Consider the following 24,715-nt stretch of genomic DNA (forward strand, 5'->3'; position numbering starts at 1 on the left):
AGCCGAAATTCCAATTCCAAAGTGCAGCCGAAAAGTGAGCCCATAGAAAATCTCCTAGATCCCAAATGCGAATCTAAATAGAAGACAAGGCCCAAGAAAAGGCCCACCGTGGGTAGTCCAAACAGAAAAAGGCCCAGGTCCCCATCTGGGCACCCAAATTCTCTATGGGCACCCAGAGCTGCCCTAACCTCGACCCCAGCCAATGCGCCGCAGTCCTTCGCCGGAAAAAACTCATCCCGGCTCTGTGCACTCGAATCCGGTTTCCACCACCGACGCCACCAGTCTTGACGTGATTCAGAATCGAAATCGGGTTAGTGCTCCTCCAAACCCAGATCCCTCAGATCACTCGTGCTTCAATATCAAATCTCGAACTCGACCACCGATCTGACATCTTCCCATCATTTGTAATCATGGACCAGCAACGGCCCCTCATGAATCTCTCACCCAGCCACGCCGCCACCAGGCCAGGTCCTTCCATGCAACCCGATTTCAATCGCGCCCGACTCGGCCGAAATCGATCAACAATTGAAACCGTCCCTACCCAGCTAGATGGCTCATCCACATCCCCCCCCCCCCATCCCACGAAGCAAAGATGCCAAGATTAGGTTGAAGCAGATGATGGCTCTGAAACTGAACAGAAGAAATCAGCGCATGCAAGCGCCCATATTTGGGAACGGCATAAGTCGTGCACAAAGGAGCCGGCCCTGAAATCGGTACCGGAACAGTGCTCCATCGATGATAGAGGAAGGTGCAGAGAGGCCAAGAACGGCGCTCTCCCAACCCTAGCAGAGCGCTAGGTATTCTCATTTTCATTGCATTGATGCTGATAATTACTCTCCTATTTTGGTTTTTGTCCAAGTTGTAATAGGGTTAGTCTTATATATATTCTCGGTGATATTTTATTTAATGAATCAATGTATAATTAAGTTTCCTTGTAAGACTCATATTCTCTAGTTTATATAGAGTATATAAAGAGACCCATATTGCTTATTCTCTCCCAATTTCGATTCCCTAAAACATTATCAAAAGTTTACTGTATTTTAATTTATGGTTCTCATTCATTATAATCTCTTGATCTTCTTATTAGTAAAAGGGAAAATTTTGCAAACAGTACACCAAGTAAATGCCACTAATAATTTTTATACATAAAGTTTCAAACCGAGCATTTTAGTACACGAAATCTGAAATTCGACCCACTATCTAGACACGACGTCAATGACGCCGTTAATTTGAGGGGTAATATGGTCTATTTAGATTTTTACTATGAGCACCCGACCTTCTCTCTCTGGGCACCCAGCGTTCCCTCTCTCTCTCTCTCACTATGACTCTAGCAGCACCCCATCTCTCTTCCCCCCTCCCAATTCCGATGACCTCTGCAATTCCAACCATCCACATCTTTTCTCTATTGGATTCATCAAACAACCCATTTGCATCATCCAACCTGCCTTCCTTACACAAGCCATTTATTAAGGATTCATCAAACAACCCAATGCGGTGGTCGTCGGGGTCGAGAGAGAGATAGAGAGAGGGGTCGAGCTTTCTGGGTTTGGGTATGTTTTGTTGTTCGGCAGTGGCTTCAAGAGACTCTTACGAGGTCTATGGAGTGTGTGGTGGTTCTCTAAGGTGGTCGGCGGCGACTGGCTCGCAGAGGAGTTAACCTCCAATCTCCTTTCAGTTTCGGGTCAGATCGGGAGATTCCCTCGCACCCCACAACGATGGTGGAGGTCCTGGAGGATCGAGGTCGGCCGCCAGAAGAATGGATTGATCTGAAAGGGAAGATGGAGAAGAGATGGGTTCTGGGATAAATGGATTGACAGAGAAGTGTGTGGATAGTGGCAGCTGTGCTGGTGCTGAGTCGGGGCCGAGAGAGAGAAAAGATCCTTTTTTTTCTTTTCTTTTTTTACCAAAAAAGTGAGCCAGAATGTGAGAGTACTAAATTACCCTTTAACAAATGAACAATGACATAAAAGTTAACGGCGTTATTGACGTCGTATCTATATAATGGGTCGGACTTCAGATTTCGTGTACCAAAATGATCGGTTTGAAACTTTATGTATCAAAATTATTAGTGACATTTAGTTGATGTACTATTTGCAAAATTTTCCCTTAGTAAAATACAATGGATGGTTGGTTGAGTAACTCCCGGCTACTGTTATGTTTCATTCAAAAACAGTTATAGCAAATTTTGATTTTTAACGCATAAATTCTTCATTTATTGGATCTCTCCAAATGAAGCATAAATTCTTCATTGATGACTCGAATAAACTTGTAACATATATCATGAACTAATGCTCATTGCTTTTAGTAATTCTTGAATGTGCGACTATCCTATAACTAATTTGATATAATAATGAATATAAAATATTTCGTTTTGTTATATTTTTAACAATATTGGATAAAAACATAAATTCTTTAGCAAATAAAAAATGAAAAAATAAAATCATAATTAGTCTTTCACGATCATAAGTTTTTTTTTTAGAAGAATTTCTGCCAAAATGTTGGGAATTCAACCTAAAACTCTAAGGCCTCGTTTGTTTCGCAGATTTAAGGACTGGGAAAGGAAGATTATTCATTTCCTTTGTTTGGTAACCACAAATTCCGGAAATGCTTTCCTGACATAGGAGAAAGTTGGGGGTAAACTCATTCCACTCAAACTTCATGGGATTGAGTTTCCCATCCCATTTCCTAGCATTAATTGCAATAATTTTGGACAATAATACTCCATCATTAATTGCTTGAGTACCATTGGTAGTGTTGAAAATTCATTCTAAGTTGTTTTTATTTTAAAATAGAATGGTATTATTGAAACATTGATATATTTTTAAGGCAAATTCGTCCAAACAGTGTCTGAAATTTTCCAGACTATTAATTTTCATACCTATACTTTGAAAAATGTCATAATGGTACCTGAAGTTTTGGCCTCGACCCAATTTCCATACCTGACAACAGTAAAACCGTCTACGGCGTTAAATTTTCAAGGGTATTTTCGTCATTTCAATATTCATTTTATCCAAATCAGACAACTATAATATATATATATATATATATATATATATATATATATATATTAAAAAATAAAAAAAAAGAGCTTGCCATCTTCTCCATCTAATTGATTCGTTTCTCTCTCTCTCTGTGCGTTGGGAAGAAGTATTTCCTATGAAACCCATCCAATGGCCTCATCATAATTCCACAAAACTTCGTTTGATTTCTGCGACATCGCACCTCAATCAACCATTCTCTCACCTTTCTATTGAAATCTCAATCACCATCTTTCTCGACTTTTCTTGTGTTGCTTTTCAATGGTAGCAGCTGAAAGAATCGAGCGACAATGGGGATCATTGAAAGGATCAAAGAAATTGAGGCCGAAATGGCTCGGACTTAGAAAAACAAAGCCACAGGTTCTTCCCCCTTTCTTAGAACTTCTCCTCAAGGACTAAGTGTTTGTGGGTGTCTAGTGGAAAGGACTGGGTCTACTGAGCGGATTGGGTCGTTTTGTGAGCTGTAGGCTTCAGCAAAGAACATGGAAGAAGAATTGACTGCTGTGGGGATTGGAGAATGGATGACCGTTTCAATCTCATGCCATCTAATTCCTTCCCTAATTTCGTACAGAGCTCCTCAAATCACAGGTGACGGTGACCAGTCCAGTGAACTCAAACTACAAAACATGGAGTGTCTTGATGAGGTCAGATTCTTTCGCCGCCAGAGAGCTCTCGAATTTAGAGCATTTCACGATCTTCAACTCGATCTCCCGCGTTATTTGAATGTTAGCTTCAATCTCTTCGTTGACCGTTGGTCTGGATTGGAATATATGCAGAGGCAAGTGACGGCCGATACTGCTGGATGCAACGAAGAAGAAGACCCGGATCAAGTTGTTACAGCCGATAACATTGGCTTTGTCTATGATGAAATCCAAGTAGGAATTGAGGATCAAGAACTTGTCTTTCTTCTTGATTCGCAATGCGAAGCCTCGCTTCCTTTCCGGCAATGGCCACTAGGAAAAGGTCCGGTTTGGAGAGCTTGGAAGATGACCGGATTCGCAGCTGGGTAATCAAAGTTGATTAATCAGAGTTACTGTGGTTAAGTGTGTTGGGGAGTGAACATGTATTTGAATCCCAGGCTGCGGGGGACTACTGGGCAATCGGGACAAAATCGAGCCGAGCAAGAAGAGGAATCCGGTATTGGTCGGCGATTCGAAGCCCGAGGCTGTGACGAAAGAGCTATTCAGGCGAATTCAGAGCATGAAAGACTTGATGCCCTTGGTTGAGACCCGAATGGCAAGTTCGAATGTGGGAGCTATGATTCTTGATTTGGGCGACTTGAAATGGCTCGTGGAGCAGCTTGTTAGCTTGGGAGCAGTTCCGCCTGGCTCAGGTGGCCAACAGGTTTCGGAGATAGGGCCGGCGGCGATGCCAGAAATGGGGAAGGTGTTGGGAATATCTGAAGTTCCAGATTTGCCCCTGAAAATCTAACGCCGTAGACGGTTTTACTGTTGTCAGGTATGGAAATTGGGTCGGGGCCAAAACTTCAGGTACCATTATGATATTTTTCAAAGTATAGGTATGAAAATGAATAGTCTGGAAAAGTTCAGATACTGTTTGGACGAATTTCATTTCCTGCACCAACCAAACATTGAAAGGGAAATCAAATGGTCTTTCCTGGATGTTTTCCTTGCTTTACCAAACACAGGAAATGAAATCTGACAGGAACTTTAGTTTCCCTTCCCCACAGGAAAGACAAGGGAATTGATTTCCTTTCCGTGAACCAAACGAGGCCTAAAAGAAAAGCAGGTAGCTAGATCAACATCAAATAGTAATGAGCAAAGCATCTCAATTACTGTTTCTGATCTTAACCCGATGTTGTTCCCTCTCAAGTCCCAACACGTGAAAGTTAAAAAAGGCAAAAAGAAAGTGGCTGATGGGAAACATTTTGTTGTTTCTCCACCGTCTGATTTGTACAGAAACTAGAGTCCAAATCACCCACCTTGTATTTTTTTGTCGATTTTGGACCATTCCGTTCTTCCTTTTATGGCTAATGCTTTAGCCTAGCTAGAACCAAGAGTAATTAACGATTTGACAATGCAGGAGTGACTAGTGATTGATCTGCACGCCATCGCCCCTTGCATGTTTTTTAGGCTGTGAGGTGATGATTACTCATGGTGGCCTATTGACCCTTATAGCTTAATTAGGCCACACGTGACGACTCTCTCTCCTTCTCCCTCTCTATCTGTTATATTTTCCCTCCATATTTCTGTCTGTTATCTGTCTCTGTGTGCTGTGTGCAGTGTGCAGTGTACAGAAGATTTCTGCTCCGAGTTCCCTGACCTCTAGCTCTGATCAGCAACACGATAATAGATTTCATCTCAGACGATCACTTCCACCTCTTTTTCCAGTGTACCTACCCCGTATGGCTGCATCTTTATCAGCTAAGATTTTCTTTTGCCATGTGATCGAATCAATGTGGTGGCCCATCCTGTGATTGTCTCATATCAGGGAAGACCCGACGGCATCTAGGGTAGGCCATGGGTGAAAGGGCTGGGTGACACAGTGGGGTCTCGGGGAAGAACTGGGGTGGAAGGTAATGGAGCAGAGTCGTCTTCTTGGGCAAAGGTCTGCAACCCGACGTCTTTTTGCTCCTTTTGTTTTGTTTCTTTAGGTCTTCTGAATGTGGTTGGATTTTATGAGCTTGATTTATTCAATCAATTCATTAGGTTTATTCAATTCATTAGATACAATGCACCATACTGTTAATTAGGTTAGTTAGATACAATGCATGCACCATACTGTTAACTTGTGAAGTGAACTATATCAAGCCAGTGGTTACTGCATAGACTCGAATTTTTTTACCCCTTTCAGTAGATGTTATGTACGATTCACTTTGTTGAATTGTAGTGAATTTTTTTTTTTTTTTTGAAGAGATTGTAGTGTACTTTAGCTTAGATAATGTGTACTCCATCAGATTAACAACCAATGTTATGAATTATGATGGTGTCTGATCAACGGCGGTGTTCATCTGGTGTCTGATCAACCGAGGGTTTATACCAAGGATGATGGAGATTTTGTTGAAGGATCGTCAACAATCAAGGATTCAAAGCCAGAAACTTGTAATGGGAGAAAAGAGGCATTACGAATATTTTACACACAAACGATATTAGATGTACACCAAGATACACTTTACACATTATATGCATCTTAGTGAAGAGTAAAAACCTATATGAAAGAGTGATGGTCTTTTTTTTTTTTTAATGGAAAATATGTTGTTGGAGCTTCATAAACTTTCCTTGAGAGTAGTTGAAGCCTTATAAGTGCTTATTCTATTTCAGTCAATTTCCTATTTCTTCTATTCACATTCTAGCTTTAATTACTTTTTGATTTTTAAATTTTTTAATATCTAAAATTGATACATGTCAAAAGTCAAAACTATTAAAGACATAATCTCTTCTCATGTATGGGTGTTCTTGGCAAAACTTTAAATTTCAACACAACAAAATATCCTTCAAGCTACTACATTTTAGATCGAAATATAGATAGCGTGTCTTGCCACTCTCATGCATCACTTAGTACCCTTATTATCGAGAATGAAAATTTTGTCATTTGATACTCTCTTTCATACCCCATACCAAGCTTATGGATTGAATCTTATCTCTTTAGTGAGAGTTTGTTATTAGGCAAGTTCATCATTATACGGTTGGGTGTGATCGATTGCTGATTCTTTTAGCTGGTTAAGATTTGGTGTATGTTTAGGATAAGTTTTTAGACTATTTTTTATCTCTCACATACATCAGCCCGTATTTGGTTGCTAGTACTTAATTTTTACCATGAGAATTTTTCTTGATCTAGTTTCTCATCAAAATATTGCAGAAGTACAAGCTGTCCTAATAATGTAATCAACTAGTGTAAGAACATATATTATTTTTGAGTGTTATAATTTGATTGTTTTTTTTTTCTTTGAAGGAAATTGATGTCAATCCATTAAGAGTAAATGAATGTGACAATACACAATGACCACCCATCAATAGCCACGAACAAATTGTATCACTGTTTGGGAAGCCCTAAAGCTACCTACGCAATGCTACCCTGAGAATAAGCTCCAAGTAACTAGTAACTTGATACTACTATGGTTCTCACCAAACAATTCAAGATCCAACTTCAATTTATTCTTAAACCTAGGGAGTTCCCTACACAGAGGGGGTTACCCCATGGTTATCAACTGCTTGAAAGAGCTAATCTTGACTAACAACTGCAGAGAGCTCTAACTTCTTCTGTCTCCTAATACTCTTAAGAATCTTAGATTCCTATGGCATAACCAATTACTTCGATTGCAGAGTCTTCGATTTAGCCTTGTTCTTACTGCCAACTAGCCTTCCCAACTTTCTCTTCTTTGCTAGAGAGACCTCCAAGCCACCTGTATGTGATGCCAGAGCCAGAGAAGGTTCAAATCTCATCATTGTGGTTTTTTAATATTTTTAAAAACAAAATGAAATTTTGTGTTTGTAACGAGCCGGCCCACAATATGTCCTGCTAGGGCCGGGCCGGGCCAATAGACCAATATTCCTAGGCCCAACCCGACCCGTTATTCTAACGTGCTCCGGTCGTGCCGGGCCACTAACGGGCTTGGGCCGTGCCGGACCGCTTTTAAGCTTGCAGGGCCTGTGCCGTGCTCGTGCTTAGCGGCCCGTTTGCCACCTCTATATAACATCAATGATGATTTTTTCTCGTGAAACCTTGACTGTTACTAAAGTCATTAGGTGCTAGTCACTCGCTTTTTAAAAACTAACAAATGGAATAGTTGAATAGAGAAACAGAATATAGATGAGGTAAAAGTGTGTGTTTCATTCTCATTAGACCCCTTTATATAGGGGTAGTATTTACATCATAAGGACATAACTAATGAGTATTTACAGTGGAGAACCACATATATATAATATTTACAACAACTCACAAATTAGGTATTACTTGCTTGATAGTTGTTTTGTAGAAAAAAAGAAGAAGGAATATTAAGTATATTTTAAATTTATTTGAAATATTTATAAATAGTATTATCCTTTTCTGTTGGTGATGAATCCTAAAAATAATTTCGTTAAGAAAACATTATCCTATTTTCGATGATAAAACAAAAGAGACCATTAATTAAAGCTCCAACGCAGTGATTCTCACGCGCCGGGCGTTTCACTTCCCCTACAAACATGTGTTTACTCCCAAGTCTGAACTAACATAAATGAAAATCTCAACCGTACATATTCCGTCACTTTTATTACTCACTCCCTTAAACATTTCACCACTCCTTCCTCTCTCTCCTTCTCTCTCTCTCTCTGCAACTCCAAATGCCTCCCCATACCCAAACCCACTCCCTCAAACAACTCCCACCTCACCACCACCAACCCTGACTGACCTCCCTCCCAGATGGGCAAAGCTTCTAGATGGTTTCGCAGCGTTATCGGCCTCAAAAAGTCCGATAAGACCCACAACAACAACAACAACTCCTCATCACCTTGTCCCAAACCGCCATCCACCAAGCGCAGATGGAGCTTTGTCAAGTCCTACAGAGAAAAACACCACCCACACAATCACAACCACCAAACCGACCCCGCTGACGAGTCCTCCTCCGCTAACGACGTCGCTGATCCGAACAAGCATGCCATCGCCGTGGCGGCCGCGACAGCTGCTGTGGCCGAGGCCGCTGTTGCCGCCGCCCAAGCTGCCGCGGCCGTCGTCCGCCTCACCAGCAGCGGACGGTGTCCCAACAACAACAACAACCCCGCGGCGTACGTTAGCGGAGGCGGAGGAGGAAGCGTTGGGATTCGCGAGGAGTGGGCAGCTGTGAAAATCCAAGCGGCGTTCCGTGGCTGTTTGGTTCGTATTATTCTTATCCTCCGGTCCTCTCTTTTGGTTTTTCTTCTTCTCTGGCTTATTTTAATCTTACCGTTAAATATGTGATTAATGCTCCGGGATTGGCATTAGGTGCATGAACTGACACGTGTTCCTTCTTCCATATCTGGCTTCGTGACCGAAGCCTAACTCTGCACGTTCTTCGTTTCTGGAAAACTGTCTCAATAGAACTGCTCACACCCACTTGCACACCTCTCTTAGTTGCATATTTCGTGTCGTTTTTCCCAAAACGGCAATGCGTTGGAGAGTGTAGTGTACCGTATACCAAGAAAGCCGTGTGGACCTGAAGGGTTCACACATGGCTGAGGTCCCTTGATTTATAGCCCAGTCTCTAATTTTGTATGTCATGCCATTTTCACATTATGGATAGGTCAAGAATCTAGTGATCAGTGATCTGTGTTTAGTCTTAGTCTTTTATTTTTTAGAGTAGAACTTGTTTGTTGATGATTGCAACTTTTGGTATATGCATGTGGGTTGCTATATGATTTTGTTATTCTAGCTAATTTACTGTGGTGCCGTGACTTACCATACCTAACCACCTCACTTAAATTGGGTAAACTTCAATTTGCATTGGGTTGGTAAAGCTTGGAATTTATATTTATTCTGCAAAGTTTGGATCTTTTAACTTAAATCCAAGAAAGGTTGAATCTTTTTCGTCATTGTTGAATCCAAAGGGCAAATTCTGAGATTCTTTTTATGTGGGGCAATAGTGAAGATAAGATTTTGCTATAAGAAACGAAGTTGTTCAACTCTCCTTTTGTAATTATGCACTTTTAAAGGAATGAATGGCCTAATTTCAACACCATGTTTATTGACGTTTTGTTCGTAGTACAGGTCATGGAGGGTCCTTCCCTCCCCCCACAAAAGACTGGTGGTTTTCTGAAGAAGAATTTGCTTGATTGACTTTTCTAATGGGGTGTTTGCTGGGTGCTTTAATGTTGTATTTAAATGCACACATCACGATCAGACAGTGAAAATAGCACTTTTTTCCTCTCTGTAGGCTCTGGTAGTGAAATGTCATTGTTCTTCTTAAGACCATGTCAGAGAATACATTCATTTTTTTGGTACTGATTCAAATTTTGATGTCCTACTCCTTGGGCCATATTTTTAAATTGTTTATAAAGTTGAAAGATAACTTCTTTTGGGTTTTGATCTGTTTTGGTAAGATCATAGTGGACTAGTGTTGTTTTTACTTGGTTGGAACTATGTATGATTGTGAAGCTGTGGTTTATTTGCTTCGTCTTGAGTTTGATAAATGGATACTTATTGTGAAGGCGAGGAGAGCATTGCGTGCATTAAAAGGACTGGTGAGGCTTCAAGCACTGGTTAGAGGTCATATTGAGAGGAAGAAGTGGGCTAAGCGGTACCAGCGGTTTCAAGCAATATTGCGAGCGCAGGCCAGAGCTCGAGCAGGGCGAACCCAGATCTCAGAGCTCTCACATTCACATTCAAGTTCCCAATCTTCTCAGATTCACCAACCTGTAAGCAAATTTTCCTTTTCCCTCCAATATGAGTTTTCAAATAGATTTGAAGTTCCGTTCTTCTGGACTTTTGAGTGTGGGGGACCAATTCCTTTTAACCCAGGAAGGCTTTCAATGCTTGCATGTACTTTTCAGTACAGATGTATGATCTTTTGAAAGAGTGTTGTGGTGGAATTTTTTTTTTTTTTTTGAATTGGTGGTGGAATTTATTAAAGCTTCATAAAGTTAGATGTGTAATAATATGCCCTATATGAAATCCAGCCTTATATATGTTATGTAAATCACAGCTTTTGCAGTCAAATAAATGAGAGTGGCAGGTTGGTCTGCATGTGAAATTTAAATGTACATTAACAAACTTTGAGACAGATAACATGTTGAGACCTTCAAGACCTGCTGCACCTACACATATGTTGAATATTACACCACTTAGCATTCACCTCACTTTCATTGTTACTATTACTGCTTTTATCTCGGCTGTAAAAAAAAAAAAAAAAAGTTACTATTCAAAAACGTATCTTCTGTTTTTTGTCATTATATGTATCTTGTTCAAGACATTCTTTAAGCTGTTATGATACTTCATTTCTCAACGTCTCTTTGATTGTTGATTGAGGATAAGGTACTGTTTTTCCACCATTAGATTACTAGATCACATGTCTAGTAATAGCATTTGGTTTTATTTTATGTATCCTCACAAAACTTTTGTACATCAGTATTCATTTAACCAGAAAATGTTCTTTGCATGCAGGGTCCTGCAACCCCTGAAAAATTTGAACATGGCCTTCGATCCAGGAGTACAAAACATGAACATTCATCAATACTCCGGGTATGCTGTAATTGTATCTTTTGTTATCGTTGTTATTTGTTTTCTACCTATGTAATTCTTATGTCAAATACTATCTACCCTATATCATGCAGAGAAATAGCTCAAGATCAAATGGTAGGATTATTGGTGATCATGACAGAGCTCACTCGGAACGATCATGGGAGCAACCAGGGTCTGCAGTGAAGAATGGCACTCCTGAGGATGAGAAGAACGACAAGGTCCTCGAAATCGATACTGGGAAACCCCATATTGCAGCTAAACGTAGAAATCTCTTCCACTCTACTCATCTTGCTGTCGCTTCAGACCAATACAGCCATAGCTTTACTACATCAAAGGACTCAACAACTCATCAGACACTTCCAAGTCCGTCTTCTTGTGAAGTCCAATCGTTAACCCCATTGAAATTCTCTAGAGAGCTGGAGGAAGACGCATTCTGCACAGCTAACAATAGCCCACAGTTTTATTCTGCTACTTCTTCAAGGGGTGGTAATTCAAAGAAAAGTCCTTTCACTCCCACAAAGAGCGATGGCTCGAAAAGTTACCTGAGTGGGTACTCAGATTACCCGAACTACATGGCATGCACTCAATCTTCAAAGGCTAAGCTGAGGTCACTTAGTGCTCCGAAGCAGAGGCCTCAGTATGAGAGGTCTAGTTCAGCAAAGAGGTACTCTGTAGGCTTTGGTGAATCAAGATCAAATGCACAAAGGAGTTCAGCCTTGCATTCAAACTTCACAAATAAAGCCTACCCAGGATCTGGTCGCTTGGACAAGCTTGGCATGCCTGTAGGTTACAGATACTAATATGTTGCGCTTGGAGAGGTACTCAAAGTATCGGGCGTGCCTCCATTGTAGTTTTGATTCTAATCTGGCTAACTGATGTATTTAAGTACTTTATTCTAAGAGGATTCTATTAGCGACAGCATATATTTGTAATCTCAGGTTTAGAGCTCAAAGGATTCCATCTTAGAATGCCATTTCTTTTCAAAGTTGGTAAATTTCTCAGCAGCAGCAGAAGCTTAACATGCTAGGCTTAGTCAAAGAAAAGAAAAAAAAAATACCTTGCCAGAAATTATTTGTACTTTTTATTTATAATTGTTGGTCAAGAATGCGTTTTAGGATACGACTTCGCAATTACAAACAGGTCGTACATTCCTGTATAAATCGAGGTATGAATTAGAACACGAGTACAATTGAAGACCCACAGGGTTTACCATTTCAGCTTTGCTGGGAAGTACTTCTCAATAAGGGAGAAGTAATATGGCTGGACTTTTTCGACATCAATTCTAACTTTGCTCTTGCTGTAGAGGTCATACTTGTTGAAGATTTTAAGCCACTTCAAATTCTCTTCATCCTCCTTGTTCATGAGGTGCTTATATGCCTCGCATTTGTGCAAAGGATAAAAGGAGTGATACCGGATAATGAACAATCCGGCCTGAGGCAAAGTTGAGCCATTTTCTTTGGCCACCAAGTACATGTAGTCGTCATGACCCCAAGACATCAACACATTCTCCAGGCCAATCCCATGTGCGTAAATACCATACTTACTGCTGTTGTACTTCGGATTGTTGTAGTCCGGGTTGTCCTTGAAGTACTTGTGGTGGACAATGGAGCCATCAAAGGGGCACCCAACTGGATGTGTGTCTCCAACAACAGCCCATTGAGGAAGGCCTCCAAAGCTCGGAAGCAGCAGCACCTTTCCGAGATCATGAATAAGAGCAGTCAAGTGAAGCCAGTCTTCATCAGGGTAGTCTTTTCGAATTGCTTCAGCTGTTTGCAACAAGTGCTCAATTTGGGGTTCGTCCAAATCGGGATCACTGTCGTCCACAACTTCATTGAGGAGTTCACAGCATTCCCATATGCTCATTTCAACTCGATTGAGCTTTCTGTACTCCTCTCTCATTTTCTTCACGAAATCATATGTTTGGTGAATGTGGTTCAACCGGTAGAATTCCTCCACACCTTTCTGCCTCTCACTCTCTGCATTGTAATCCCTGCAATACATTAACATACGTATCATGTCAGACTTTCATTATGCGTAAAATTGAAAGAGTAAGATTAAGCGGTCACCTTGGACATCAAGTGATATATTTTTGTACATGCTAATAACTTTATTTAGTGGTAAGGTGAAATCAGGACCGTTCGAATACAAAGGGAAGTCAAGACCAAAAACAGAAAGTAGCCTTTCCAAGTTTTCAATGAGGCCTAACGTGAAAATGTAACATATAAAGAATTACTTCTGAAAGTAGGTATTCTACACGATATGTGGCCTAAGAAGGGAGGCTTCGCTTGTGAACCTAAACTTAGATCAATTGAATATTGCCGCACATTTTGGTATACAAATTTAGTAATCTTGAGCTGAAGAATGTGGATAGAAGAATGAACAATACGAACCTGAATGTCTGGCCAAATGCATTGATTTCAGGAGCAATGAACTCATCGTTCGACACTAGAGCTTCTGGCTTCACACATCCATCGTTGCCGGCTACGTCTTTCAAAACCACAAACCCACCATCCAACACCAAATCACTGGTTTCATTCTGGTCCTCCACTGTGGCCACTACCTTAGGCTTCTCAACGAGGATAGTCATCTTCGAATCGTCTCGAAGAAAGCAAAGAAACTAAAGAAGAGAAGGAAGAAAGCTAAGCAACAAACAATGGCTGTGGCAAAACTTGTAGCCAATGTGGGTTAATCTTATAGTCCCAAGACTAGTCTTGCATGAAAGAACTAGAACCCTAAAGAGTCCTCAACTGAAACAAAAAACGCGTCTTTTATTTCTAACTATTTTATCCAAACAGTCCGACTGAAACGCTCGAATACAGTTGTTAGGAAAAGGATGAGGTTGCCCGAGTAGGAAAATTTGATCAAGTAATTAAAAGACGAGTCAACTGTACATGGATATCCAGAATGTTTGTTTTAGACGTATTTAGTGACAAGGAATCGAGTCAGGGCCAACGAATGCCAGCTGTATTTATTTTTGGATTGGGAGATTAACGGGTTAATTAACTGTGATCCTCTAATTAGGCAAAGGGTTAGAAACTTGGGGAAACTATGTTAAAACGTTGACTGATATTCACCGTTGAAACAAGTTGTTAGGGACAATTGATTCTTTATACAAATTGATGAGGGTAAGACTATGATCATCAACTTCTTCTTTTTTCTCAATTAGCAGGGTAATGATAGAAACTAAAGGAAGAGGAAGAAGAAGAAAGGATATTCAGAACTCAAAAACGGGAGACTTGATCATCAACTTGTAACTAGGTTGTTTGACTTGTTTCAAGGCCCATAAGTGGTTTATTGGGCCTGACCAATTAGACCTTATTTTAATTTTTTTATAGGGTCCTTGACCAAAAGCCTCAAAATGAGCAAAAATTATCTCACTTACTCCAGCAACAGATTTTTATTCCCACTAACCCAATTTAAAGAGAAATGACAGTCTGCCCTCAATCTAATTAATGAATTACATTTTATGTGTCACGCCCCTGATTTTTAACACAAATAAAAATCAATATACAATCCCATAATTATACATGCGTGATCGTCCAGTCATCAATATCAAATACCTGGAAACTTTTTCCCTTTAAACTACCCACATATTGATGCCCTGAACCCACTATGCCAATATTGACCCGCTCTATAGAGTCATATATTACATAAGCTTACGAATTAAATTGTCAACAACAAAATAATAAGTAAATACTCCTCAGAGCTTACTACAAGCGGAAGTCATAACAACGGTAAAGTCACAAAATTGGCTTCCTACCGTAATGCTGTCAGCACGCCACCTCAGCTTCAGCCACGATTACCCTGACCTGCAGGATTAACCCCTACACCATTCCATTGAATAGTGCACTGGGTTGCCACACAACAAACCCGGTAAGTTTATGAAGCTCGTATGAGTAAACTCAAAACCACAAAGCAAAACACATTTCTTAAGTCACCACAACCTAAACAACGATAAGCATACATCTCGCACCTACAACCATCAATTTCATATCCTTCCATATCGTGCTTACATAAGTCAACTGGTGACTAAAGCCTAATGCTCAGATCCTCAATCCTAGCATCCAATTACACAAATTTCGATCAAACAAGACTTCCTCAAGCAATGTTTGACGCCATCCTAACGCCTTATGGCGAATTCCAGAATCACACTCATTCCCTCCCCACTGGAAGCCTTTGTCATCAACATGACATCTAAGGTGAAAAGCAATGAATCACCTTCCTATCCTCACCACAGAGTACTATTCGTCACCACTATGGCCCTTAAGATAAATCAAAGCATCAATCAATAAATCAAGAAGAAAACAAGGCAATTACAATTCAAGCAGCAAGTAAAACAATTCATAGTAACCCCTGCATATAATTTAGTTCAGGGAGTCACATTAAGTCAAGCAATTCAAGTCAAAGTAGTCATCGTAACCCCACACTCTGACGTTCGTAGGTAATCCCGACCATCACAGTAGTCTTCTCGATTATTGTTAACTTAATAACAATTCAGCTCCGCTACCGAGCAGTCATCACACTGATCATCGCACAGATTCCACCAGTCATCACGCAGATATTCATCATCCTACTGATCATCACACAGATTTTGAGGATCATCACACATATTGCAATTGTCCAGCTGATCATCACATAGATATCAATAGTCCAGCTGATCATCACACAGATTTCGCCGGTCATCACACAGATATCAATCATCACAAAGATTCATCACACTGATGTCATTCATCACACTGATGTCAACGATTCAGTACACAGGTATTCCTACACAAGCTTCACATGGAAATCATCACAAAGATTCATCACACTGATTCCAACGATTCATTACACAAATATTCCTACACAAGCTTCACATGACAAACATCACAAAGATTCATCACACTGATTCCAACAATTCATTACACAAATATTCCTACACAAGCTTCACATGACAATCATCACAAAGATTCAATACTTAATTTCACTATTTCCAACGATATATATATATATATATATATATATGTAGTCATTCACTCAGGAATGCCACCAATACCAACTACAGTCATAGTTAACCTAATAACTCCAAGACAATAGGGTAATCGTGCTCATAATGAATATCGATCATGCTCATAACAAATATCGTGAGATTTACTCACCTTGAAACTCCAGCTGCGTTTTCAATATAGAACAAAGCAGCCAATCCACAACATAACCATCCAAAAATATTTCGTCAAGTACCTAATCACATACGGTTTCAACTTAGTAACAATTCACAAACGATTTAAGTCTGAAACCCCTGCTTTGAACTAAAATCCCCAAAGTGGCGCCAATCGAGGCGAAACCACATCCAAGACCTCCCGAAGTCTCCGGAATACTTCCACGATCGATATGTCCAAACCACAAGTCGATCGGAAGCTCGAATCCTCACGGATCGAATAAATCCACCGGTATGAAACCGTAAAAATCATAACAATTCCATTCGAACTCCAAAATTTGCATATTATATATCGAAACGCTCGTATCAACGAGTAGAACATATATAATACCAAAAGCAGTTCCTTACATGGCCGGAAAGCCATCAGAACTCCGCCACAGGTGGTGGCGCACCGCCGCCGGCCAAAACTCATTATTTCCCAAAACTCCCAACATCAAAAAGTTTCATCTAAGCATGCTTGTGAATTTTCATAACTAGCTCGAAGTCAGAAAACAAGCATAAAAGATCAAAAACTACCTCACAAGCTGTGGATTACTGTTCAATCCGAGTTGAACCAAGTTTCACGTGAATCGATCCAAACAACCACCAAGGATCGATCAAGGAGGTTGCTCTGAGCTCCCTCGCCGACGTCGGAGATCGGAGAACCGATCGGGTCAGATTCCTCCAAAAGTCACCGCCTTGCTGCACCTCCTCCGCCGTGAATCGTCGCAAGAGACTGCCACAGAGACGACCGCACAAGGGAGGCGAATCGATCAGGTTTCGGGGCCGGAGATCGCCGGAAATCGCCTGAAAAGCCTGGTCGGATCACTGGGTTCGGGTCGGGTTAGACGCGGGTGAGGAGAGAGAACGGAGTGTTTCTCTGATTTTTCCGGAATGGTGAAAGTAAAATGGAAATAGTAAATTTCCAAAAGTGGAAACTCCTATTTATAGAACTTTTCCAAAACTTCCACAGACCATAACTTTCTCATACGAACTCCGATTGACACGTTCCGCATGTCCACGAACTCGTATCGACGCGCTCTAAAACTTTCGTGAAGGAAGTTTTTGGAGAATCCCAACGTATAAAAAGTCAACCTTTGCACCCCCTTAAAACCATACTTTTCAAATAATTAATTCGTCCGAAACACTTCCGCTCGGTCCATGAGCCATGAAACCGTCCTATAACCACAATTTAGATTCTGAAAAATCCTCAAAAAATAATGACGAATTTCCGGGGTACTACATTATGCCTCTCCCTCCTCTCCTCTCTCTTCCCCGATCTCCACCTCCGGTCTCTCTCTCTCTGATCTCTAACTCCGGCGCGGCGTCGAAACAGGATTTAGGTCGAGGAGATGAGCAGGACCGGTCCACGTCGTCGGAAGTCCGGTGGTGGACTAGTGGTTGTCATCGAAACACGGGCAGAAGCATAGCATCTCTCACCGAAAGATTCCTATTCTGGTTTCAGATGGTTTCGCCTTCGACAGCCAAAGATTGAAAATGGAGCCACTGAGTTCGACGTCCAGCACAACACCGGAGGCTTCCGGTTCCGATTCCGAAGAGAGAGATGACTCGATACAGGAGCCGTACGTCTCGAGGTTTTGATTTTCATTCTCGTCGCGCTCTTGGACGCCGTCGCTGGCGACCAGGAGAAGGTGTTCGTGGTCGGACGGCGCACTCATGGCTTGGTATCTCTGCCGGTGCTCGACTCAGGCTGTGGCCTCTGAGATTGGTGATTGGGTGCCCAGAGCTTTTCTCTGGGTGCCCAAGATGAGTTTTTTTTTTGTTTTTGTTTTTTTTGTGGTAAAATGTGGCAGAAGCCCAAAAAGAAAGAAAAAAAAGGTTTTATTGAGGGCCAATAGACGTCTATTGGGGGGCAATAGATGTTTTAAATTGATGTAATTTTTTTTTTTTTTTCGTTAATTAAAGTTTTATTTGTCTAATTTTAGGAAGATTAATTTTCATTCCGGCAAACGAAAGTTCTATGGGGCAATAGACGTCTATTGGGGGGCAATACATGGCTGATAGACGTCTATTAGGAGGTAATAGATGTCTATTGGGGGCAATAAACCTTTCCGGTGAGGTTTTCAAAAATTTCGGTGGGCGGCGACCGGCGACCGGAATCCGGCGAAAGTTGGCCGAATTCCAGCGACCGGTGACTGGAATCCGGCGGCTGGCGACCAGAATCCGGCGGCCGGTGACCGGGTTCCGGCGAAGTCCTCTATGGTTTCTCTCTCTTCCATTCTCTCTCTCTCTCTCTCTCTAAGTAACAAATGTGAGGGTAAAATGGTATTAAAAAGAAAATAAAAACAAAAACAAAAAATCTAAATGGGGTATTAGGGAAAACCTCCTTAGAGTGTTTTGGGTAAGAGGGAATTAAAAAAACTTAATGGGGTAAGAGAGAAAAAAATCTCTAAAAATGGGGTAAATGGACAAAAACCTTTTTTTATATTAAAGGAATCATACATTAATATTAATATGACCCTGATCATAGGTCGGAATAGTACATAAGGTGACTGTTAGTACAATGTATTTTGAGTACTTCGCAGTTTATGTTAAATAAAATCACTTTGTCTCGTAGACAATTTATTCCACATGACTTCACTCGCTGAGAACACAATTGTGGTACGTTGGAATCAAGTACTTCTATAAAGGCTCATAGAAGAGCTAAGCATAGACAAAGAACCAACTAAAGTCGACGGCTTTTGGTCCAATTTAATTTCAATTCACAGTATGAGATGTACAACTTTTGTTCGAGCATAGTTTCCTAAACCCCACATCCCAACCATGATCTGATGACAGATATAAATAGAAGTTCTACAACTACAGTTCTCAATAATATAGGCATCCTAATTACAATCTAATTGGTCGTAGGAAAAACCAAACATTCTCATAAATGAACCACAAGACAGTCATAAAATTTCTTCTTTAGCTCTAGAGTTTCATCAATAACGTGATATATTTTTTGAGTTATCTGGCATTTGAGAGGGGTTTATATTTCTTCTACTTTTCTTGTCATAATAGGATATGCATGACTTTTGCTAAGGAGAACCTTCATTCCTAAGGTTAAGTCTTTGGCATAGATACTACATGAGTTTGTTTGAGTCTAATAGCTTTAAATAGAAAAGGATACACTTTCTAGTTCAGTGTAAGCAACAATCTCTTATCTATACTATTATTAAGAGAAGAGGTTTTGTTAGTCAAAATTAAAAAAAATGTACCAAAATACCCTTGAAATATTAACAAAAAACCTTTGAATTGATATATTCAAGAGAGACAAAGAGGACAATTCACAAAATAAAGAAAAAGAAAAAAAAAATAAAAATAAAAAACAAAAACAAAAAATGTTGCTTAGTTTTCTCTACATTCTATGAAATAACTGCCAACGTAGTTATCCACACTCATAGAGTGTGTTTGGCGTCTAGTAAATCTTTATATAATTAAGTCAATTCTCCTTGGAATAGTTAAATTTTTGAACTTCTTGTTATGCCCATAGTTTATTAATAGGACTAAATTCAGTTTACCCCCTTCAACTTTGGGCCAAACATCAGTTTGGTCCCTGTTTTTTTTTTTTTAAATCATGATGGTCCTTGCACTTTTAATTTTCATCACTTGAGTTCAAATTTTGAATTTGACTCAATTTGTGACGTCACTTGCTGAGGTGGAGCCGACATAGGGCCCCATTTTTCAGCTTTTGACCCTTAGTATGGACAAAATGTCCAAACTACCCTTGTTACAATTTTTTTTACTTCTTCAGATTTTTTCCCCTTCACCTCCACTACCTCTCCTTCCCTCTCTCTCTCTCTCTCTCTCTCTCTCTAAATTATCTCAAACACATCCGACGACCGGCCATCTTCCAATCCACCAGTCACCACACTCAAACTCATGCTCTCCTCTTCCAAGATCGAAACATTATCATCCCCAACGACCACAACCACTTCAAGAATCTTTTCTGTCTCTCCCTCATCTTCTTCCTCCACCGCCACCACTTGATCTCCCTGATCCAACTCGCCCTCTGTTTCCAACCTCGCAGGCCCGAAATCCCCAATCTTGGCATTGAAATCTGAGTCCAGTAGCACATTGTTGGGCTTCATGTCGCCGTGAATCATTGGTCCAGCAAGCCTCCTGAAAGCTCCATTTTGGCATGAGCACATATGACCAGAAACAGTTTCTAGCCACGGCGGTCAGTGGAGAAGCCTCAGAGTCCATCACTTTCATAGTGAGGGATTAGCCTGAGGGGAGCGTGGCCTTATACACCAAGCCAAACCCGCCGTGGCCGAGCCGTTTCGAGGAGAGTGGGCTAGGATTGCGAAGGAGAGAGGGAAAATTAGGGAAAAATTGAGAGAAATTGAAGTTCTTCCGAGGCCAGATCCATGATTTGATTCAAGAAAAGAAGAGAATTGGAGGAAAAAGTGATGAAATTTTAGGTAATGGGGATCTGGGTATTGGTGGTGAGGAGTGGTTTGGCGGTGGTGGAATGAATGAGTGTTGGTGATGAAATTGCCAAGCTTTTTGGTGAAGTGGGTGGTGGTGGAAGTGACCTGGGTGGGCCTGATGGTGGAGGTGTGAGTTTTGGAATAGGCCTGGGCACGGGCCGGGACCGCATGTCAATTTGCTAGGCCCGGGACCAAGCCTGTTTTATTCGGGCTGGGCTCAAATAACGTTTTTCAATTATTGGGACCATGAAGGCCCGGACCGTTCAGTCCCGGGTCAGTCCTGCCGAGTTTTCGGGCCCAAAAGTCTAATTTTTATTACCTTAATTTTCTCCACGGTTTCATCATGTTCTGGGTTTAGAAGAAGAATATAACATCATACACATCACAAACTAAGCTACAAAGTGAAGAGAATAACATCCAAACTTCATAGCTTCTTCAAAGTTCCATTGCAAGCATAGATCACAATGCACAACAAAATGCACTCAAATACATTAGGCACACAGTTATATCATTACTCTAACAAATGCATTAGGCACACAAGCAAGCACATATCACATATACCTAAGTTTTCACTTTCCAGCAATATCTAAGTTTCCAGTAATACCTAAGTTTCCAACAGATATCAAAATTGCAAAACCAATGAAAGTTGCAGAAAAAAAAAAAAAAAACACAACAATTCCTTGAAACTGATTAAAGTAGAGAAGAAGGAAAAAAACAACAATAATGCCAGTCACACCACTTGCCGGCTCACTATCATCACCGCCCTCAGACAGGCTGGAAGCCACCACCAACTCGTCCCCACAAACTGCAGCTACTTTGGGTTCCATTGCCAAAGACCCGAGTTACTGAGTTAGTAATTGAAGAAGGCCAGAAGGGATTGAAGGCTAGGGAATTCTGGGTTTCTGGAAATTGGAAAATCGGGAAAGCTAGGTACTTGTTCGAATTCGAAATCGGGTAAGCTATGAATGGATTGAGGGCTAGGGATTGCTGGGTTTCTGGAAATCGGGAAAGCTATGAATCGGGTAAGCTATGAATCGATTGAGGGCTAAGGAATCGAGTTAGTAATCGAAGAAGGCCAGGAATCGAAGAACCCGAAGGCTACAGATGCTACGGATTGATGGGTTTCTGGGAATTGGGAAAACTGAAGGTTTTGAAATCGCGAATGCTAGAACTTTGTGCTTGAGGGCTAAGGGAAAATCTAGGAATCGATTGCTGGGTTCGAGCTGCTAGGATGCTGGGTTTCTGAAACAAAGGCTGCAGATGGCACTATGCCAGATTGCCAGTTTAGGAAAGGGTCGGGGTTGAGTTTGGGAAAGGGTCGGGGTTGCAGAAGAAGGCTGCGAATTTTTGAATGTTGACTGAAGTAAGGGTCTTAGTCAACACACTGAAGACAATATACTTAGGAATATAGGGTTATATTTCTTCGCGCCTTTCTTTGGGCTTTGGGGCTTATGAATGTTAGGGCCCGGGACCGGCCCGTTTAAATGCAAATGGTCAGGGCTTTAATTTTTTCTATATTTTTTTCCTCAAAGCCCGGCCTGGACTTGAAGGTCCGGATCGATTCGGTCCGGGTTTTCGGGCTAAAATGCCCAGGCCTATTTTGGAATGTGGAAATGGCGAAAGGGCTGAGGTTGGTGGTGTTCAAGCTTTTGGTCTTGAAGAAATTCAAGGTGGGTTTGGTGAGAAATTTCAGTTTGGTGGCGGTTTGGGTGGTTTAGATGGTAGTGGAGATAAAAGTGGAGGTGGTGCTCAAGGATGTAGAGGCCACCGCCAAATTCTCAGGAGAGAGTGAGTCGGAGATTAGGGGTGGAGAGAGATAGGTGTACCTGCTATTTTTTTAAAAATCTTTTTATTGTTAAAATGTCCATTTTACCCTTTCTGTGGGTCATGTTGTCGGTGTCAACTCAGCAAGTGACGTCACAAATTGAGTCAAATTTGAAATTTGGACTCGAATGATGGAAATTAAAAGTGCAAGGACCATCATGATTAAAAAAAAGAATAGGGACCAAACTGATGTTTGACCCAAAGTTAAAGGGGGCAAACTGAATTTAGCCATTTATTAATGGGAAAAATGCACCAACAGTGTCTGGAGACTCTGAAGACTGTCAAAATGATACCTGGACTTTCAAACGTATCAATGTGATACCTAGACTTTTATTTTGTTGTCAATGTGGTACCCACGTCAAGTTTCCGTCACGGTTCTGTTAAATTTACCACGTGTGAAGCACGTGGGGTGCAAAATGAGGACAAAAAGACTAATTTGCCCATATAACTGACATTTTAAATATTTTTAATAAAAATGATTTAAAGCTATTTAATTCTTTTAATATATTTTTTTCACCCCTCCACCTCTGATCTTCTTCCTCTCCCCTCGATCAACCACTCTCTGAAAAGAGTGACTTCTCTCGCCGATTCCTCCCTCAATAACACCTCGTACTCCTCGATTTCAGGTGTTGTCTATAAAGACAAGCTCCTCCAGACCTGATTCGAAACTTGCTGGAATATCTGGGACCGAAACGACGGTGGTTTTGTTGAAGCAGCGGTAGAAGAAGAGCTTGCGGAGGTAAGGGAAGGCGGAGAAGAGGAGCGGGCTGAGGGTGGTGGTGGAGGAGCAGGGCGGGTTTGGGGTGTAGTCGGAGACGTACCCGAAACTGACCTCGGAGACGTGGACAGTTACGATGCTGGGATCAGTGTCGTTGGCGAAGAAGTCGCAGACGACGCCGTGGGGGCCGTAGGAGCAGAGGTCGTCGGGAAGAGGGTGCGCCAGGGGACGTGGGGGTTGAGGGAGTCGAGGAAGCAGTAGACGGAGGCCTGCTTGGCGGGGGCGAGGAGGGGCTGGTTTAGGGAGAATAGGTGGGTGAGTGAGCACCGACCTTGGTTTGGATCGGATTGTCCGGATCTGGTGAGTGAGATTGATTCAAGAGGCCTCATGCTGGTCTCTCTCCCCTCTATTCTCCCTCAGCCATGTTCTGCGAGAAGAGTACCAAAATCACCCTCTTGATTGTTGGTTCAATTTGAGATCAATGGCTGGAATGGGTTTCTTCCAAATTGAAGCTCAATCCCATCATCAGTCTCTCTTCTTTTTAAAGCTCAAATTGGTTTCCTGGGTTAAAGAAGATGAACTGAATGGGTTGAAGAACATGAACAATTGCTGGGATTAATTTTTTTTTTTTTGGGCATTTTTGCTGGGTTTAGAGGATGAACATGAAGAATTGCTGGGTTTAGAGAATGAACATGAAGAATTAATTCATTCAGAATTTAATGGAGAGAAAAAGTCATTTTTGCCCTCCGAATTAATGGAGCCGTGACAGAAACTGGACGTGGGTACCACATTGACAACAAAATAGAAGTCCAGGTATCACATTGATACGTTTGAAAGTCCAGGTATCATTTTGACAGTACTCAGAGTCTCCGGACACTGTTGGTGCATTTTCCCCTTTATTAATACGTATAAGAACAACATTCTCTTGATAAAATAGTAACACTTATGTTAGCCATAAAACTGAAAATAACTACCCATTATCCCTTTATTTTCTTTTTTATTTTCTAATTTTAATTTATTTTTCACACATTTCTAAAAACAAAAAGCCAAATGACACACACTGTGTGCGTGTCAGGAGGCTTTTTTTGATCGAAATGTCAAGATGCTAGTATTAATGAAAAGAGATGAACCATGACCAACATAAAATTTGTTCCTAAACTCTAAACCCTATATCCTATAGCTCAATTGGCTAATTTTATTAAATGTAATTTTTTTAAGTGTACTTCCCTAAACCCAACATTCCAATTAACCGAGAAACAGAAAAATCTGTTATGAAAAAGAGGGCGACCATCGGGTTTACTTTTCCTCATTCAAGTCCCCTCGCTCGAGGAGCCTACGCTTCAGATGTTCTGACTCCAATGTCCTGTTTGGTATG

At 41.1% G+C, this 24,715-nt stretch overlaps 2 protein-coding genes across 2 annotated transcripts; one reads left to right on the top strand and one right to left on the bottom strand.

Annotated features, from left to right (window-relative positions):
• The first annotated feature begins 8,067 nt into the window (after positions 1-8,067).
• LOC133743253 (protein IQ-DOMAIN 22) lies at positions 8,068-12,110 on the top strand. The gene is made up of 4 exons (XM_062171122.1): positions 8,068-8,849; positions 10,160-10,366; positions 11,112-11,189; positions 11,282-12,110. The coding sequence occupies exons 1-4, from the start codon at positions 8,400-8,402 to the stop codon at positions 11,987-11,989; spliced, it is 1,443 nt and encodes a 480-aa protein (XP_062027106.1). The 5' UTR covers positions 8,068-8,399; the 3' UTR covers positions 11,990-12,110.
• A 196-nt stretch (positions 12,111-12,306) lies between these two features.
• Positions 12,307-13,986, bottom strand: LOC133743254 (inositol oxygenase 1-like). The gene is made up of 2 exons (XM_062171123.1): positions 13,580-13,986; positions 12,307-13,179 (listed from the first exon to the last, which is right to left on the bottom strand). The coding sequence occupies exons 1-2, from the start codon at positions 13,774-13,776 to the stop codon at positions 12,396-12,398; spliced, it is 981 nt and encodes a 326-aa protein (XP_062027107.1). The 5' UTR covers positions 13,777-13,986; the 3' UTR covers positions 12,307-12,395.
• Between the last annotated feature and the right edge of the window lie 10,729 nt (positions 13,987-24,715).

This window comes from Rosa rugosa, chromosome 4, assembly GCF_958449725.1.
Source record: "Rosa rugosa chromosome 4, drRosRugo1.1, whole genome shotgun sequence".
Lineage (NCBI taxonomy): Eukaryota > Viridiplantae > Streptophyta > Magnoliopsida > Rosales > Rosaceae > Rosa > Rosa rugosa.